Genomic DNA, 17,507 nt, shown 5'->3' with positions numbered 1-17,507 from the left:
AAGTGTCCTATATTTGTTTTATCTGAGGGGAACTCTGAGGCATACAGAGAGGAATAAAAAGTTGCAAAGATGTTATTAATCTCTTTTGGATTGCTTGTCAAGTTTTGGTGCGTGTCTCTTATCTTGGGAATAAGTCGTGATGCAGCTTGACGTTTCAACTGATGAGCCATAAGCCGGCTTGCCTTGTCACCATATTCATAATAGAGGCCACGTGTCTTAAGAATTAATTGTTCTGATAGGTTTGTAGATAGAAGATTAAACTTCGCTTGCAAATCAACCCGGCTTTTATATAATTCCGCAGTGGGTGCCTCAGAGTATTTTCTATCCAGGTCCAAAATAGATTGCAATAACACTTGCATTTCCTTCCTATGCTCTTTATTGGCATGTGAAGTATAAGATTTTATTTGACCCCTTAAGTAAGCTTTTAAAGTTTCCCAAAGTAAAGAGCACGATACCGACTCAGTTTTGTTAGTCTCGAAGAATGTCAATGTTAGCCGATATATACCTACAAAATTTCTCATTAGAAAGCAAAAGGGGGTTAAGTCTCCACAGAGGCCGTTCTGTAACGTTTAAAGGAAAACATAGGTCCAGTTTCACAGGCGAGTGATCAGATATAACTATAGCAGTGTATTCAATTTGTCTAATCATTGGTATCAAGGAGTTATCTATAAGGAAATAGTCTAGCCTGGAATAGGAGTGGTGAACATGAGAAAAGGAAGAGAATTGCCTAACTGATGGATTCAAAAATCTCAAAGGATCCATATAACCATTTAGTTGCATAAACATTGAGAAGACCTTTGCCATACCAGAAAATGTTCCCCTAGGGCAAGATCTATCAAGCAGTGGGTCAATAGCACAGTTCAAATCTCCGGAAAAGATTAGCTTATGTGTATTCGGGTTAGGTATTAATGACAAAACCTTATTTGCAAAGTGGACGTCGTCCCAATTAGGGGCATGACATTTACCAAAATGATAGGTATCTGAAAAAGAGATCCAGAGACTATAATAAAGCGACCATTAGGGTCACTGATTACATCAGATGGTGTAAACTGCATTCTTTTGGTGATTAATATTGCCACCCCCCTGGACCTACTATTAAATCTGGAATGAAAAACCTGACTAATCCATCTGTTATGGTCCTCCACTCTTAAATGTGTCTCTTGTAGAAATAGTATATCTGCTTTTAATTGTTTCAGATGAGAGAAAACTTTAGCTCATTTAACCGGACCATGAGCCCCTTTACATTCCAAGAAATAAACCTCACAGGGTGGCCACCATCAGCAGCACTCACGTTAACCATATCAAAAGACACACAGGGCCTACAATCCAAAACAGTGTGAGGGCATAAGTTGCACACAATAATGCACAATGAAAAGAAAGTCTAATCAATCCGTAACACACATTAGAATAAACTGCCATGGTAATCCCCCAAAACACTCCCCCCACCCCTTTACACAAACAAAAAAAAACCCAATTAACCCCCGAAATCTAGATCTACCTCCCCAATTGAGGATGATCGCAGGCAGTACCCAACAAAAAACTTTCAAGGCGTTCCCCATACAGCCCAACTTCCAATCTAATCTAGGGTGGCTCCCCTCCTTAAAATTTATCCTATCTCTTATACTACCTTTAATATAATATATAGGCTAAAGATGACACAGATCAAGCTAAGCATTAAAAACAAAAAAAACACTAGGCAACTTAAATGCCTGAGATACAAATCCCAAATATTTACATTTTGCTGGTTGAAAGTTTTTGTTAATCAGTTTCGGCAGCATAGCAGTTCATCCCGATCGCGTCCCACAAATTAAACTGGAAAAAATGAATAAGGAAGTGGATTATGAAAATTAACAGTTTACCTCGGCATGAGGCCCCTTCAATGTTGCATGAATAACCTAAAAAAAAGTCATTGCTCTTCTCGTTCTTCTTTTCCCCAGCACGAATGGTGAAACTCTTTGGCCGCCTCTGGTGTAATGAAATAATGCTTTTTACCGTCACGCATGACCCGGAGCTGGGCAGGATACAAGAGGGTGAAACTGACCCCTTTCCCGTAAAGCAGGGATTTCACCTCCTTGAAAGCTGCTCGTTTTTTACCCAGCTCCGCACTAAAATCCTCATGGGAAAACACGCGGTGTCCGCGGAAATACAGCTCCTGCTGGTTGGCGCTCTCTTAAATGGATGTGATATAGTCACCGCTGTCCTTTGACTGCAGCAAAGGGTTTTATGGGTGTCTTGGAGTATGTCATTACAATAAGATTTAATTATCACTTATTGATGGCTGCCAGTTAGATCTGTCCCAATCCTACGCATGCTGATGGTGATTAGCAGAATGTGACCCCTCGAAATAGAGCTGCCCTGCCCTTTTGCTCTGATAGGTATCGCTGCTGAGGCTAGCCGTGCACATGTGTCGGGCTGTCACGTCCCGATTTCCATGATGGATGATCGGGTGTCGGGTGAAAGCCAACCTGCTGATTTTTGGCGAATGAACAATTTTATATGAATATATAACCTCGAACTTTGCCTGCATTCTGTAAGTTAGCGCATTTAAATTCAATTTAGCCAAAAATAGTGCCGCTGTAACAGTCACAAACAGACAGAGCATGAGAGTTTTAGTAGTATATAGATAAAGAAAACTTTCATTCTCACATTTAAGAAGGATGTGGATAAGCATTTGAATTACCATTGTACGGTACGGTATGGACAAAATGCAGGTGTGATTAGCATAGATGGGTATATCTATACCAATGGTTGACATAGACATGGCGGACCAAGTAACCTTTTTTGGTTTAATAGGCACTTTGCTACATAGAGCCTACATAGATCCACGTGTTCAGTAAAACATGTGGCAACTTGGAGAAGCTCCTTTAGCCACTTCACATCCATCTAACATACTTTATCCTGGGCGTAGTGCCTGAATGAACCTGCTATTTTACTTAACCTAAAGGCTGGATTTTTAATCTATTCAATATACGTATACTGTAATTAGAAACGTAGAAAACATACAGCACAACACAGGCCTTCGGTCCACAAAGCTGTGCTGAACATGTCCCGACCTTAGAACTACCTAGGCTTTACCTATAGCCCTCTATTTTTCTAAGCTCCATGTAGCCATCCAGGAGTCTCTTAAAAGACCCTATCGTTTCCACCTCCACCACTGCCGCTGGCAGCCCATTCCACACACTCACCACTCTCTGCGTTAAAAAAAACTTACCCCTGACGTCTCCTTTGTACTTACTTCCAAGCACCTTAAAACTATGCCCTCTCATGCTAGCCATTCCAGCCCTGGGAAAAAGCCTCTGACTATCCACATGATCAATGCCTCTCATCATCTTATTACACCTCTATCAGGTCACCTCTCATCCTCCGTTGCTCCAAGAAGAAAAGGCCGAGTTCACTCAACCTATTCTCATAAGGCATGCTCCCCAATCCAGGCAACATCATTATAAATCTCTTCTGCACCCTTTCTATGGTTTCCATGTCCTTCCTGTAGTGAGGTGACCAGAATTGAGCACAGTACTCCCAAGTGGGGTCTGCAACATTGCCTCTCGGCTCTTAAACTCACTCCCATGATTGATGAAGGCCAATGCACCATATGCCTTCTTAACCACAGAGTCAACCTGCGCAGCAGCTTTGAATATCCTATGGACTCCGACCCCAAGATCCCTCTGATCCACCACACTGCCATTAATGCTATATTCTGCTATCATATTTGACCAACCACAATAAACCACCTCACACTTATGTGGGTTGAACTCCATCTGCCACTTCTCAGCCCAGTTTTGCATCCTATCAATGTCCCGTTGTAACCTGTGACACTATCCACAACATCCCCAACCTTTGTGTCATCAGCAAATTTACTAACCCCATCCCTCCGCTTCCTCATCCAGGTCATTTATAAAAATCACAGAGAGTAGGGGTCCCAGAACAGATCCCTGAGGCACACCACTGGTCACCGACCTCCATGCAGAATATGATCCGTCTACAACCACCTTTTGCCTTCTGTGGGCAAGCCAGTTCTGGATCCACAAAGCAGTGTCCCCTTGGATCCCATGCCTCCTTAGTTTCTCAATAAGCCTTGCATGGGGCAACTTATCAAATGCTTTGCTGAAATCCATATACACTACATTTACGGCTCTACCTTCATCACTGTGTTTAGTCACCTCCTCAAAAAATTCAAGCAGGCTCATAAGGCACAACCTGCCTTTGACAAAACCATGCTGACTATTCCAAATCATACTATGCATCTCCAAATGTTCATAAATACTGCCTCTCAGGATCTTTTCCATCATCTTACCAACCACTGAAGTAAGACTCACTGCCCTATACTTTCCTGGGCTATCCCTACTCCCTTTCTTGATTAAGGGAGAAACATCCGCAACGCGTCAATCTTCCGGAACCTCTCTCATCCTCATTGATGATGCAAAGATCATTGCCAGAGGCTCAGCAATCTCCTCCCTCGCTTCCCACAGTAGTCTGGGGTACACCCTGTCCTGTCCCGGTGACTTATCCAACTTGATGCTTTCCAATAGCTCGAGCACATCCTCTTCCTTACTATCTACATTCTCAAGCTTTTCAGTCCACTGCAAGTCATCCCTACAATGGCTAAGATCCTTTTCCATAGTGAATACTAAAGCAAAGTATTCATTAAGTACCTCCGCTGTTTCCTTGGGTTCCATACACATTTTTCCATTGTCACACTTGATTGGTCCTATTCTCTCACGTCTTATCCTCTCGCACTTCACATACTTGTAGAATGCCTAGGGGTTTTCCTTAATCCTGTCCGCCAGTGCCTTCTCATGGCCCCTTCTGGCTCTCCTGATTTCATTCTTACCTCCTTCCTGCTAGCCTTATAATTTTCCAGATTCCTATCATTACCTAGTTTTTTGAACCTTTTGTAAGCTCTTGTTTTCTTCTTGACTAGATTTACAACAGCCTTTGTACACCACAGTTCCTGTACCCTACCATCTTTTCCCTCTCATTGCAACGTACCTACTCAGAACCCCATGCAAATATACCCCGAACATTTGCCACAATTCTTCTGTACGTTTCCCTGAGAACATCTGTTTCCAATCTATGCTTCCAAGTACCTTCCTGATAGCCTCATATTTCCTCTTCCTCCAATTAAACATTTCCCTAACCTGGCTGTGCCTATCCCTCGCCACTGCTATGGTAAAAGAGATAGAATTGTGATCACCATCTCCAAAATGCTCTCCCAGTGAGAGACTTGACACCTGACCAGGTTCATTTCCCAATAACAGATCAAGTAGAGCCTCTCCTTTTGTAGGCTTATCTGCATATTGTGTCAAGAAACCTTCCTGAACATGCCGAACAAACTCTACCCCATCTAAACCCCTCACTCTAGGGAGATGCTGGTCGGTATTTGGGAAATTAAAATCTCCCACCACAACAGCCCTGTTATTATTACTCCTTTCCAGAATCTGTCTCCCTATCTGCTCCTCGATGTTCCTGTTACTATTGGGCGGTCTAGAAAAAAACCACCCAATAGAGTTATTGACCTTTTCCTATTCCTAACTTCCACCCACAGAGACTCAGTAGACAACCCCTCCATGACTTCCTCCTTCCTTTAGCTGTGACACTGTCTGTTAGCAGCACCACACCTCCACCTCTTTTGCCTCTTTCCCTATTCTTTCTGAAACATCTAAAGCCTGGCACTTGAAGTAACCATTCCTGCCCCTGCACCATCCAAGTCTCTGTACTGGCCACAACATCATAGCTCCAAGTGCTGATCCACGTCCTTAGCTCATCTGCTTTATTCCTGATACTCCTCGCATTAAAATAGACAGATCGCAAACCATCAGACTGAGCGTGTCCCTTCTCTATGATCTACCTATCCTCCCTATCGCACTGTCTCCAAGCTTTCTCTATTTGTGAGCCAGCCTCCCTTTCCTCCGTCACTTCAGTTCAATTCCCTCCCCCCAGCAATTCTAGTTTAAACTGTTCCCAATAGCCTTAGCAAATATTCCTCCCAGGATATTGGTTCCCTTCAGATTCAAATGCAACCTGTTCTTTTTGTACAGATCACACCTGCCCCAGAAGAGGTCCTAATGGTCCAGAAATCTGAATCCCTGCCCCCCTCCTCCAATCCTTCAGCCACACATTTATCCTCTACCTCATTCTATTCCTATACTCACTGTCACATGGCACAGGCAGTAATCCTGAGATTACTACCTTTGAGGTCCTGCTCCTCAACTTCTTACCTTACTCCCTGTATTCTGTTTTCAAGACCTCCTCCCTTTTCCCACCTATGTCGTTGGTACCAATATGTACCACGACCTCTGGCTGTTCTCCTTCCCACTTCAAGATATCGTGGATGCGATCAGAAACATCTCGGACCCTTGCACCTGGGAGGCAAACTACCATCCGTGTTTCTTTCCTGCGTCCACAGAATCGTCTATCTGAACCCCTAACTATAGAGTCCCCTATCACTGCTGTCATCCTCTTCCTTACCCTACCCTTCTGAGCCACAGGGCCAGACTGTGTGCCAGAGGCGCAACCACTGTTGCTTTCCCCAGGTAGGCCGTTCCCCCCCCCCCCCCCAACAGTACTCAAGCAAGAGTACTTATTGTTAAGGGGGACAGCCACTGGGGTACTCTCTAGTACCTGCTTCTTGTCCTTCCCTCTCCTAACTGTTACCCACTTCTCTGTCTCCTGTGGTCCCGAGGTGATTACCTGCCTATAGTTCCTCTCTATCACCTCCTCACTCTCCCTGACTGGACGATGGTCATTGAACTGCATCTCCAGTTCCCTAACGTGGTCTCTAAGGAGCTGCAGCTCGACATACCTGGTGCAGATGTGGTCGTCCGGGAGGCCGGGAGTCTCCAGGACCTCCCACATCTGACACTGAGCACAGAAAACCGACCTCACACACACCTTTCTGTCTTTATTTTAAACGGATAACCTACCTGGCCTCGACCCCTTATTGCTGAAGCCTCGTTGAGCCAAAGCCTTCCTACTCTGTCTCACAGTACTCTGACGCCCGCTCTGTAAATCTGTCTTCCTTTTAAGCTCTTCCTGCTGTTCGCACTGGCCAACCTCCACGCGCTTGCACGGTCGTGCCCCATTCAAACCGTTGAAAAAATAACCTCTGAAGATTTACTTATTATTTTATTTTGGTTTTCCCCCCTTTCTAGATTATGTACTGCATTGAACTGCTGCTGCTAAGTTAACAAATTTCATGACGCATGCTGGTGATAATAAACCTGATTCTGATTCTGAGACCTACCCTGTTTCTGACAGTTGTGCTCTGCTTCTACTGTTCTGTGAGAAAAGAAATTTCAAAGTCTCTTGACTCAGAGAAAAAAAATTCATCTCGTATGTCATAAATGAGCAACCCTGTACTTTTAAATAGTGACCTCTACATCCAGGTTCTCTCACAGGAAGAAACATGCTGACTTTTATTTATTGAGATATAGCATGGGACAGGTCCTTCCGACCCTTTGGGTCATGCCGACCAGCACACCCTGATTTAACCCTAGCCTCATCATGGGGCAATTTACAACGACCTACTAACCTATTAATCCGTCCGACTCTGGACTGTGGGAGGAAACCAGAGCACCCGGAGGAAACCCATGCATTCCACGGGGAGGGGATGTACAGATGACATCAGAATTGAACTCTCAACTCCAAAGCTCTGAGTTTTAATAGCATCGTGCTAACTGCTACCTTATCTTGACTTCCACGATGTCTTGAGGGAAACATGAAATCCTCTCCGTACTCAGCTCGCTGAGATACCTCAGGTACATGTATAATTCATTCCCTTGCGCTTTTTTAAACTCCAGCAGGTACAAGCTTAGCCTGTTGAACTTTGTTGTATATCCTGCCCATTCAAGGTTTACGTCTGGTAAACGTACCCTGAGCTTCTTCCATCACTTTGTATGTGTCAGTAAGATAATTTTTCATACCTTAAGCTCCAACAAATACAGGCTTACTCTCTCTTCTTACCCGCAAGCATCTTAATGAGCCTTCTCTAGTTTGGTCTCAATATTTACAGAAACACCTGGTGATTTTTTTCCTTGAGTATTGAGACCAAAACTGTGCACAGTTACCTTGGTCCAGTCTCACCAATTTTGCATCAAAACTTTGATCGATCAATGCATGATACAGCTGACGTATAACCTTTATACTTTTGTATTCATTTCCTTTAGTATTAAATAATAACTTTCTGTTAGCTTTCCTGGCTGTCAGTGTGATCACCTCTCATTCCTCTGAACTCCGGCAGATACATACTTAGTCCATTCAACCACACAGCAAACCTGTCATCCCAGGAACTAATCTGCTGAATCCTTGCTGCATCCTTCTATGACAAGTATATTCTTTAGGTAAGGAATTTAACACATATGCATCACTCCAGGTGTGAGATTTCAACAAAACCTTGTGTAATTACAATAAGGCACCATAGCTGCTATATTCAGATCCTCTTGTAATAAAGGCGAGTAATATAACTGGCCTTTCTAATTGCTCGTTAGTACTCAGTGACTTGTAGACAAGCCAACCTAGGTCTTGCTGTTCAAATGAAATGCTTTGCTTTTCTATTTTGTGTATCAATGTGAAGGACCTTGCATTTTTCCACATTCTAACTATCATTTTCTCTCCCACTCTCTCATGCTTGTCTATATCCCTCAGGAGGCTCTGTACAGCCTCCTCACAAATTCACCTAGCAAACTTGGAAATATGATTTTGATTTCCTTAGCCAATTTGTTGAATAAAAATGTGAATAACTGGGATCCAGCACTGATTTCTGCAGTGTTCTATTAGATGCATTTGCCAACTTGAGAAAGATTTGTTTCTCCCCACTCATTGTTAACTGGTTCACAATCCATGTCAGTAGATTATTCCCAACCTTGATGATGAACCTTCTCAAGAGCCCTTCTGCATATCTAGATATACAAACACCTGGTTGCCCCATGTACATTGCAGTAAACAGCTCCTTAAATAACTCCGATAGATCAATCATAACAATGTCATCACCAGTCCAAGCCAGGGTTTATGTTCTACATAAGCCTCCTCAATCTCTCTCTTAATATTACAGTCACATCCTTCGTGCATCTACCTTGTGTTCATCTGCTGCTCAGAAATGCAGCAGATGTCCTGGAAGTCCTGGCTTCCTTGTATGAACTGCTTGTTTCTGGTCCTTCCACAACGTTTCTATAGGATTATGGTTCTTCACTAAAATCCTTCTTAAAGACACGTGGGTTGCTTTTTCCGTGGCAATGTTGAGCCACTTGAACTTCGTTGGAGTTGCTCTCATCCAGGCAAGTTTATTATGTTCTAACACATTTCTTGACATTACGAATTGGAGAGAGGCTTTAGGGAGTCAGGTGGTGAAACCTTTGACATATTTTCTTTCCACCTGTGCAAGCCTGTTGTGTTAGAAAGTTTGTGAACCCTTCAGAATTTTCTCTGTTTCTGCACAAATATGACCTAAAATGTGATCAGATCTTTATGCAAGTCCTAAAACTAGATAAAGAGAACCCAATTAAACAAATCTCTCAAAAAACATTGTACTTTTTCATTTATTTATTGAGAAAAATGATCCAATATTATATGTATTTGTTGGAAAAAGTATGTGAACCTTTACTTTCAGTAACTGCTTTGTACAGCAATCATTTCAACCAAATGTTTCTGGTAACTGCTGGTCAGTCCTACACTTTGGCTTGGAGGAATTTTAGGCCATTCCTCCTTGCATAACTGCTTCAACTCTGGGATGTTGGGCTTCCTTGTATGAACTGCTTGCTTCTGGTCCTTCCACAACATTTCTATAGGATTATGGTCAGGACATTGACTTGGCCATTCCAAAACATGAAATTTCTTCTGCTTTAACATTCTTTGGTAGACTGTCTTGTGTGTTTAGGGTCATCGTCTTGCTTCATGACCCAGTTTCTCTTGAGCTTCAGTTCACGGATGGATACCCTGACATTTTCTTGTAGAATTTGCTGGTACAATTCAGAATTCATAGTTCCATGAATGATTGAGTTGAATTGAATTGACTTTATTTCTTGCATCCTTCACATACATGAGCAGTAAAAATCTTTATGTTACGTCCCTGTCTAAATGTGCAATATACAATCATAGTAATTTATAATAAATAGAACAGTCAATATAATATAGAGTACACTCAAATCAACATGAGTTAATCCGTCTGATGACCTGGTGGAAGAAGCTGTCCCGGAGCCTGTTGGTCCTGGCTTTTATGCCACGGTACCGTTTCCCGGATGGTCAGCTGGAATAGATTGTGGTTGGGGTGACTCAGGTCCCCAGTGATCCTGCGGGCCCTTTTTACACACCTGTCCTGAATCATGGGAAGTTCATGACTACAGTCCTGGGCAGTCTGCACCATGGCAAGTCATCCTGGTCCAGAGGCAGCAAAACGGGCCCAAACCATGACACTGCCACCACTATGTTTCACAGATGGGATGGGGTTCTTATGCTGGAATGCAGTGTTTGCTTTTTGCCAGGAATAACACTGCTACTTAAGCTGAAAAGTTCTATTCTGGACTCATCTGTCCACAGAACATTCTTCCAATGGCCTTCTGGCTTATTCATATGGTCTTTTGCAAACTTTAGACAGGCAGCAATGTTCCTCTTGGGGAGTAGTGGCTTTCTCCTTGCAATCCAGCCATTCACACTGTTGTTGTTCAGTGTTTGCCTAACGGTAGAGTCATCAACACTGACATTAGCCAATGCAAGAGAGGCTTGCAGCTCCTTAGATGTTACCCTGGGGTTCTTTGTGACCTCCTGGAATATTATACGCCTTGCTTTTTGTTGTTTGATTACTCCTGCGGAGGGTAACAATGGTGTTGAATTTCCTCCATTTGTACACCATCTGCCAGACTGGAATGGTGGAGTCCAAACTATTTGGAAATGGTTTTGTATCCTTATCCAGGCTGGTGACAATCAACAACTATTTTACTAAGGTCCTCAGAAATCTCCTCTGATTGAGACATGGCACACTTCCAAAAACCTATGTGGTGAAGATCAGGCCTTGATTGTGAACACCCAGATTATGTTCATTAAATAGGCAAGGCCCCCATACTCACACCCGATTGTTATTCCATGGTGTGAGCAGAATTATCTGCAGCTTAATTTGAAAAAGACTAAGGAGCTGGTGGTAGACCTGAGGAGGGATAAGGCACCAGTGACCCCTGTTTCCATCCGTGGGGTTGGTGTGGACATGGTGGAGGATTACAAATACCTGGGGATACGAATTGACAATAAACTGGATTGGTCAAAGAACACTGAGGCTGTTTACAAGAAGAATCAGAGCCATCTCTATTTCCTGAGGAGACTGAGGTCCTTTAACATCTGTCGGACGATGCTGAGGATGTTCTACGAGTCTGTGGTGGCCAGTGCTATCATGTTTGCTGCTGTGTGCTGGGGCAGCAGGCTGAGGGTAGCAGACACCAACAGAATCAACAAACTCATTCGTAAGGCCAGTGATGTTGTGGGGATGGAACTGGACTCTCTGACATGGTGTCCGAAAAGAGGATGCTGTCCAAGTTGCATGCCTTCTTGGACAATGTCTCCCATCCACTACATAATGGACTAGTTGGACACAGGAGTACATTCAGCCAGAGACTCATTCCACCGAGATGCAACACAGAGCGTCATAGGAAGGCATTCCTTCCTGTGGCCATCAAACTTTATAACTCCTCCCTTGGAGGGTCGGACACCCTGAGCCAGTAGGCTGGTCCTGGACTTATTTCCTGGCATAATTTACATATTACTATTATTTATTGTTTTATATTGCTATATTTATACACTATTCTTGGTTGGTGCAATTGTAACGAAAACCAATTTCCCTTGGGATCAATAAAGTATGACTATGACTAAACAGCTGACTGTAATTCCCCCCTTTAAATGAACTGATAATCCAAGGGGTTCACATACTTTTTTCCAACAAATACATGTAATATTGGATCATTTTTCTTTCTTTTCAAATCTTTTTAGTTATACAGAAAAAAATAACATGAGTACATTGAAATAACAACACTTAAAATGTCTCAAAAAAGACATTATCTTAATTCTGTGATAACAAAAAAAACCTACGAAGCAGAAAAGTGAAAAAAAAATAACCCATTAGGTGTACAACCCCGGAGTCATGCGTCAATAAGTAAATGGGCAAGTATAATGTTTTTGTGTTATTTATTAAATTGGGTTCTCTTTATCTAGTTGTATGACTTGCATGAAGATCTGATCAAATTTTAGGTCATATTTATGCAGAAATAGGAAAAATTCTAAAGAGTTCACAAACTTTCTAGCACCGCTATACAAGGGTTCACATACTTGTTCCAGCCTGGACTGTGAATGATTAAACAATGTATTCAGTAAAGACATGGAAAGTGCAGTTGTTTGATGTTATTAGTTTAGGCAGATTGTGTTTGTCTATTATTGTGACTTAGATGAAGATCAGACCACATTTTATGAGTAATTAATGCAGAAAACCAGGTAATTGCAAAGGGTTCACAAACTTTTTCTTGCAACTATATGCAGGTGATATTAAACCTGATTCTGACATTTTCTTCAACATCTTCCTCCACACTCAAAAACTGAACTGCTGAGCAGCTGATGACCTGTGAATGAGTAGGTCTCAGCTGCTGTCATTTCCTGTCTTTGTATCAAGATGGCACCTCAAATGTTAGTTAATGTGCACAATCTGGACCATTCACATTAAGGGAAAATGGGTCATTGGAGCTCAGCATGGATGTTAGTGTTCTTCTTATATAGTTATTAATTTGATTTATATTACATTCCTGTATTATTTTTGATATATGTATCAGTTCTCTGAATTGAAATCCTAAACCCAGTAGTTCGTCATTATGTGAATGATTAAACAACGTATTCAATAAAAGCATGAAAGGTACAATTTTGCTGTTTAGTTGGACACTTGATTGTCACTCACAATTTTTTGGAACATCCAGAAGCGAAAATAATAACAAGTGCAAGTCAGTGTTTCATTAAAATGTCTAAAGGATATCTACATGAGATTTAATGAACAAAATTTGACACCAAACCTCACAGAAGTGTGAGCAAACATGAGGTCAAAGAGTTATAGTTTGAGAAGCCTTGAAAGTAAGAAGGAGGTAGTGGAATACCACAGTAGTGTGACACTTTTACAACTTGGGGTGTTAGAGTTCAGAGTCCTCAGTAAGGAGTTTGTACGTCTGGGTTTCCTCCGGGTGTCCCAGTTTCCTGCTACAGGCCAAAGATGTCCCAGTTAGTAGGTTACTTGGTCATTGTAAATTGTCCTGAGTTTTGACTATGGTTAAATAGCTGGGTTGCTGGGTGGTGCAACTTGTTGGCTGGAAGAGCCTGTTCCACGCTGTATCTCAAAGATAAATGAAAAATAAATAAAGAGATTTAGTCAAGTCTTAAACAAATTAAGGAGCACAAAAATCCCAGAAGATTTTGCTTCTGGAAGAGGATACAGAATCTAGGGAGTGTAAAACTAAAGAGAGGTGTGCCAACAAAGACAGGAATTTTATAAAACTAGTTCTGTTGATGAGTCAGTCTTCTTGGATAGAAAGGGAAGATTCAGTCAGTGTGTTTGAATACAAGGAATATCTTCTGAACTGATGTACAGGAGCTCTGTCGGTCCTCTCCATTACCAGTTACCTCTGGGAAAGCAAGAGGAATGAAGTAAATGATGAGAGGAGTTTGTATGTTATAGTGCCTGTGAGTACTCTGTACTCACATAATTGACCCACGTAAATGTTTTGTTTTGTAATTGCACCCATACCTTGGAAGAATGCACGTGTCATCAATAGCTGAAAGTTAAAATTACACAGTGACCTGTTTTTACAGGCAGTTGACATTATTAACCCAGGCAAGAGAATTTATTATGGAATTTTGAAAATGAAAACAGACATGGGCTACACTCTGTCATAATGGCCAGTACCCAGCCAAACTCAACATGACTTCTCCCAAAGGTTCTCTGTAACATTACGATGATTTATAGCATTAAAATAAAATAGATTTTAAAATAATTAACAATTTGATGGAAATATTTAAAACTTTTGGAATTAACTGTTTTCTCAAAGATTGTTTTGTATATTGCAGCCTTCTACTTCAAAGACTTCCAAACAGCCTCTGATACCCAGTGCCTCACCAGTTGGTGAACACGCAGTGCAGCTCTCTCACAGCAGCACCAAGGACCAACCAAGCCCCCACAGTCCAGCCAGCAGTCCAGAAGCTGCTGGTCATCTGATCGAGACCAGCAGCAGAAAAGTTGTACATGATACACAATTGGAGGTGAGTGTGGACCAACCACTGCCTCTTACCAGGGCTGAGGATGTCAGTACAGGGATTAAGAAAAAAAGAAAGAAAAAAGAACCAAAGGAGGAAGCGGGTGGTGAATCAGTAACAGACGCACCCAAACCAAAGAAGAAGAGAAAGGAGCCCAAGAGTGATAAAGAAGCAAAAGAGGGCAAAGGAGCAAAAGAGCCCAAGGGCTCCAAAGGGTCAAGGAACCGTGGAGAGCCTAAAGAATCTAAAGGTACCAAGGGGGCCAAAGAGCTGAAGGAACCTAAGGGTGCTAAGGAACCCAAGCAGCTGAGAGAGCCAAAATGTAAATCCAACACCACACCCAAATCCAAGGGCAGCAAGAAAGCCAGGTATGGAGCTTCCATTATGTACACTGACTGTTTATCTTCCCTTGGTAGATCACTGTTGCTTGGTGCATTTGTTGCAATAATTTAGATCATTGTATTTTTCTGGAGGAGTAAGTCATTCAGTTGCAGTGAAGTTTTTTAATGTCTTGCTGTTGGTACTTTCAAGCTGCTTAGTTAAATGCGTGAGCTTATTCCTGTTTACTGCTGTTGAAATTCTGTGTAACTGAATGACACAGTAATCTAACTGCTAGCATTTAAACCTCTCTCAATTACATTGCATCCAGTGTACAGTATAGAACTGTACCCCTCATTTCAACTGGTCCTTGGCTCTGTATGGTTCCTAACATTGTCTTCCCACTTTATCTCTCTAATTCTTGGAATATGGATGTCAATGGCAAGGACATTACAGAGCAGCATTTCTACATCTAAAAAATATTGCAAAGCTGTGACTGTTTCTGTCTTATAATGATGTTGAAAATCTAATTCACACCTTTATATTCAATAGACTAGATTACTGCAATGCAATCTTTTGTCAAACTTCAACTCATTCAGAACATAGCTGCTTGACTTTTAACAAAAAACCAGGAAGAGGGAGAATTTCACTCCCATCCTACTTACTTTGCATTGGCTTCCTGTATCTTTTAGAATTGTTTAAAATTATCTTACCTGTTTTTCAAAGTACCAATGGTCTGGGACTGGAGTACATCACAGGATTACTACTTGAACTCTCAGGTCTTCTGCTTGTCTCTTAAATTTAACAATCTTCCTCAAAAAATAATTGGCAGTTTTTTGAACTACACTGCTAAAATGTGACACCCAATAGCTAAAGCTGTAAGGAATACAGACTTGTTTGTCTTTTTTAAACAACAGCTCAAAATCGATTTATTTAACTTGCTTTTAACTAACATATTTTTGTCCTTTATTTTCATTCTTGCACTATCCCATTGTAAAACACTTTGAACAACATTGTCTGAAAAGTGCTCTATAAATCAGTTTTTTTTTCTCAGCTCAAACTGGTAAAACCTTGGGTACGGGCATACTCATTTCTCAATTGCTACAAACTTTTGGACTATTCTGGTGATGTTTAGTATTGTGTTTTTCTGGAGACTTACATAAATGTTGCTGTAGGCCTAATTGTTTAATGCTATTGTGTAGTGCCTTTGGGGTGATATCAGTTGTAGATATCACTATCGGGATATTGTATACCCAGTTCATGTTCCATAGTCTTTCAATTTCCTCTTTTAATTCAGCATATTTCTAATGTTTTTTAGTTATTGATTTCTGCATGTTATATGTGGTTGGAATGGCTATATCTGTTAAGTAAGTTGTTCTTGCTTTTTTATCCTGTAATATTATATCTGATGGTTATTATATATTGCCCTATGTGTAATAACACATTGGTTGTAATATAATTTGTAGGACTCTGACTCTAAAACTGGATCAGGCTTGTACTTATAGTAAGGTATGGTGTCTTTTATGAGTTTGTATTTTAAAGCAAGATGTAGCAGTAACTCGAACAAACCAATGGTGTTGCTGGTGACCTAGCACAAGTTGTTATCCTTGTATGACGCGCCCTCCAATCATAAATTAAATGGTTAACAAAAGGTATGACACCCAGCAGTTCCCAGAACCAAACTGTCCAGAACAAACCTCGAATACGTAACTTACTCCCTTCACTTTTACCACATCCCTTCCCATTTGACTAGTTACTATAATGAATGTAATAAACGTGTAACACAGAATACAAAGCAAGTAGAGAACAGGTGCATGGCTCCTGCATTCTAGCTCCTTAATTTTTATACTATATAGATTTTGGTGAACAATGTTTGCCACTTGATTGTTCCAGTGTAAGTAATCAGATTGAGTTAAACTGCTGCAGGATCCCGTAATGTGTTGGATTGTTTCTGGTTCCTCTTGGCATTTTTCTGCATTTATTGTCTTAAATTTGTTGGTCTTTGACTATGTATTTTTGATAATGTTTTTGTTAACCATCTGGCCCTGTATCGCCACAGGGAACCCCTCTGTTTCTGGTATTACGTACCCTGCAACTGGGTTGCCAAACCAGCAGAAATGGAACGCTCGTTGGAGTCTGCGATTACTAGGAACTAATAAAGTTTTATTAAAGAAATCGGTAATTTAGTACTCTAATCGTAAGGATATAAATGTAACAGGTTAGCAATGATAATACACACATATACACAGAACTAGGGTAATAGGAAACAGCCAAACTATCGCAGTCTAGGGATAAAATGATCAGTCTTAAGTGAAGCAGAGTTCAGTTCAGTTTAGTGCAGTTCGAAGTAATCGCTGTTGTTGTACCGTTGGGGGGGGGGAGAGAGAGAGAGTGGGAGATGCAATTGGTTTCAGGCAGACCTTTTGATGTCTTCTAATCCCACTGTGGTCACCGACTGTGACCTCTCCGTTCTGGATACGATCGTTCTTCCGCCGTGAACCCGGCACCCAGGCAAGGGTGGACACACCCCTCAGGTTCCCACCGATCGTACCTTTACACCCTGTGAGCCTCTGATCGCTTCCCGTGAACCGGTGATCCAAACTCTCACCACTTGTGGGGGCACACTGCTCTTTCCAGGGTCTCGTGGCGTGTCTCGTGTCTTAGCAAACCTGCTCCTTTTATCCCCCTGCTGGGGTATCACCTGTCCATCAAACTTCAAACAGTTCAGGTTTAAAGCAACTGGTCTGTCAATATCTGAATTGTGTTTCTTTCCCGTTAATCTCTCCCCCGTTAATCTCTCCCTTCTCTCTCATTAGCATTTTGAATGTTTCTCCATTGTCTTCCGTTATCTCTCATTAGCATCATCCGTCCGGTAACTCTGCTTGGCGTCACACATGACACTGGGAAGAGGTCTCCAACTCTGAGCC

The 17,507-nt window shown here is 41.7% G+C and overlaps 1 protein-coding gene across 4 annotated transcripts in view; it reads left to right on the top strand.

Annotated features, from left to right (window-relative positions):
- Nucleotides 1-17,507, top strand: part of chd6 (chromodomain helicase DNA binding protein 6) — a 370,255-nt gene that overhangs the window by 128,949 nt on the left and 223,799 nt on the right. For all 4 annotated transcript variants that reach the window (XM_063040969.1, XM_063040970.1, XM_063040967.1 and 1 more), the window contains one exon: nucleotides 14,077-14,630. In XM_063040969.1, coding sequence (XP_062897039.1) covers nucleotides 14,077-14,630 — 554 coding nt within the window. The remainder of the gene's footprint in view (nucleotides 1-14,076; nucleotides 14,631-17,507) is intronic.

The sequence above is a fragment of the Mobula hypostoma genome, chromosome 2 (genome assembly GCF_963921235.1).
Source record: "Mobula hypostoma chromosome 2, sMobHyp1.1, whole genome shotgun sequence".
NCBI classification, from domain to species: Eukaryota; Metazoa; Chordata; class Chondrichthyes; order Myliobatiformes; family Myliobatidae; genus Mobula; species Mobula hypostoma.
The sequence above is the reverse complement of the archived record's forward strand: the minus strand, read 5'-3'. Positions and strand labels throughout refer to the sequence as shown.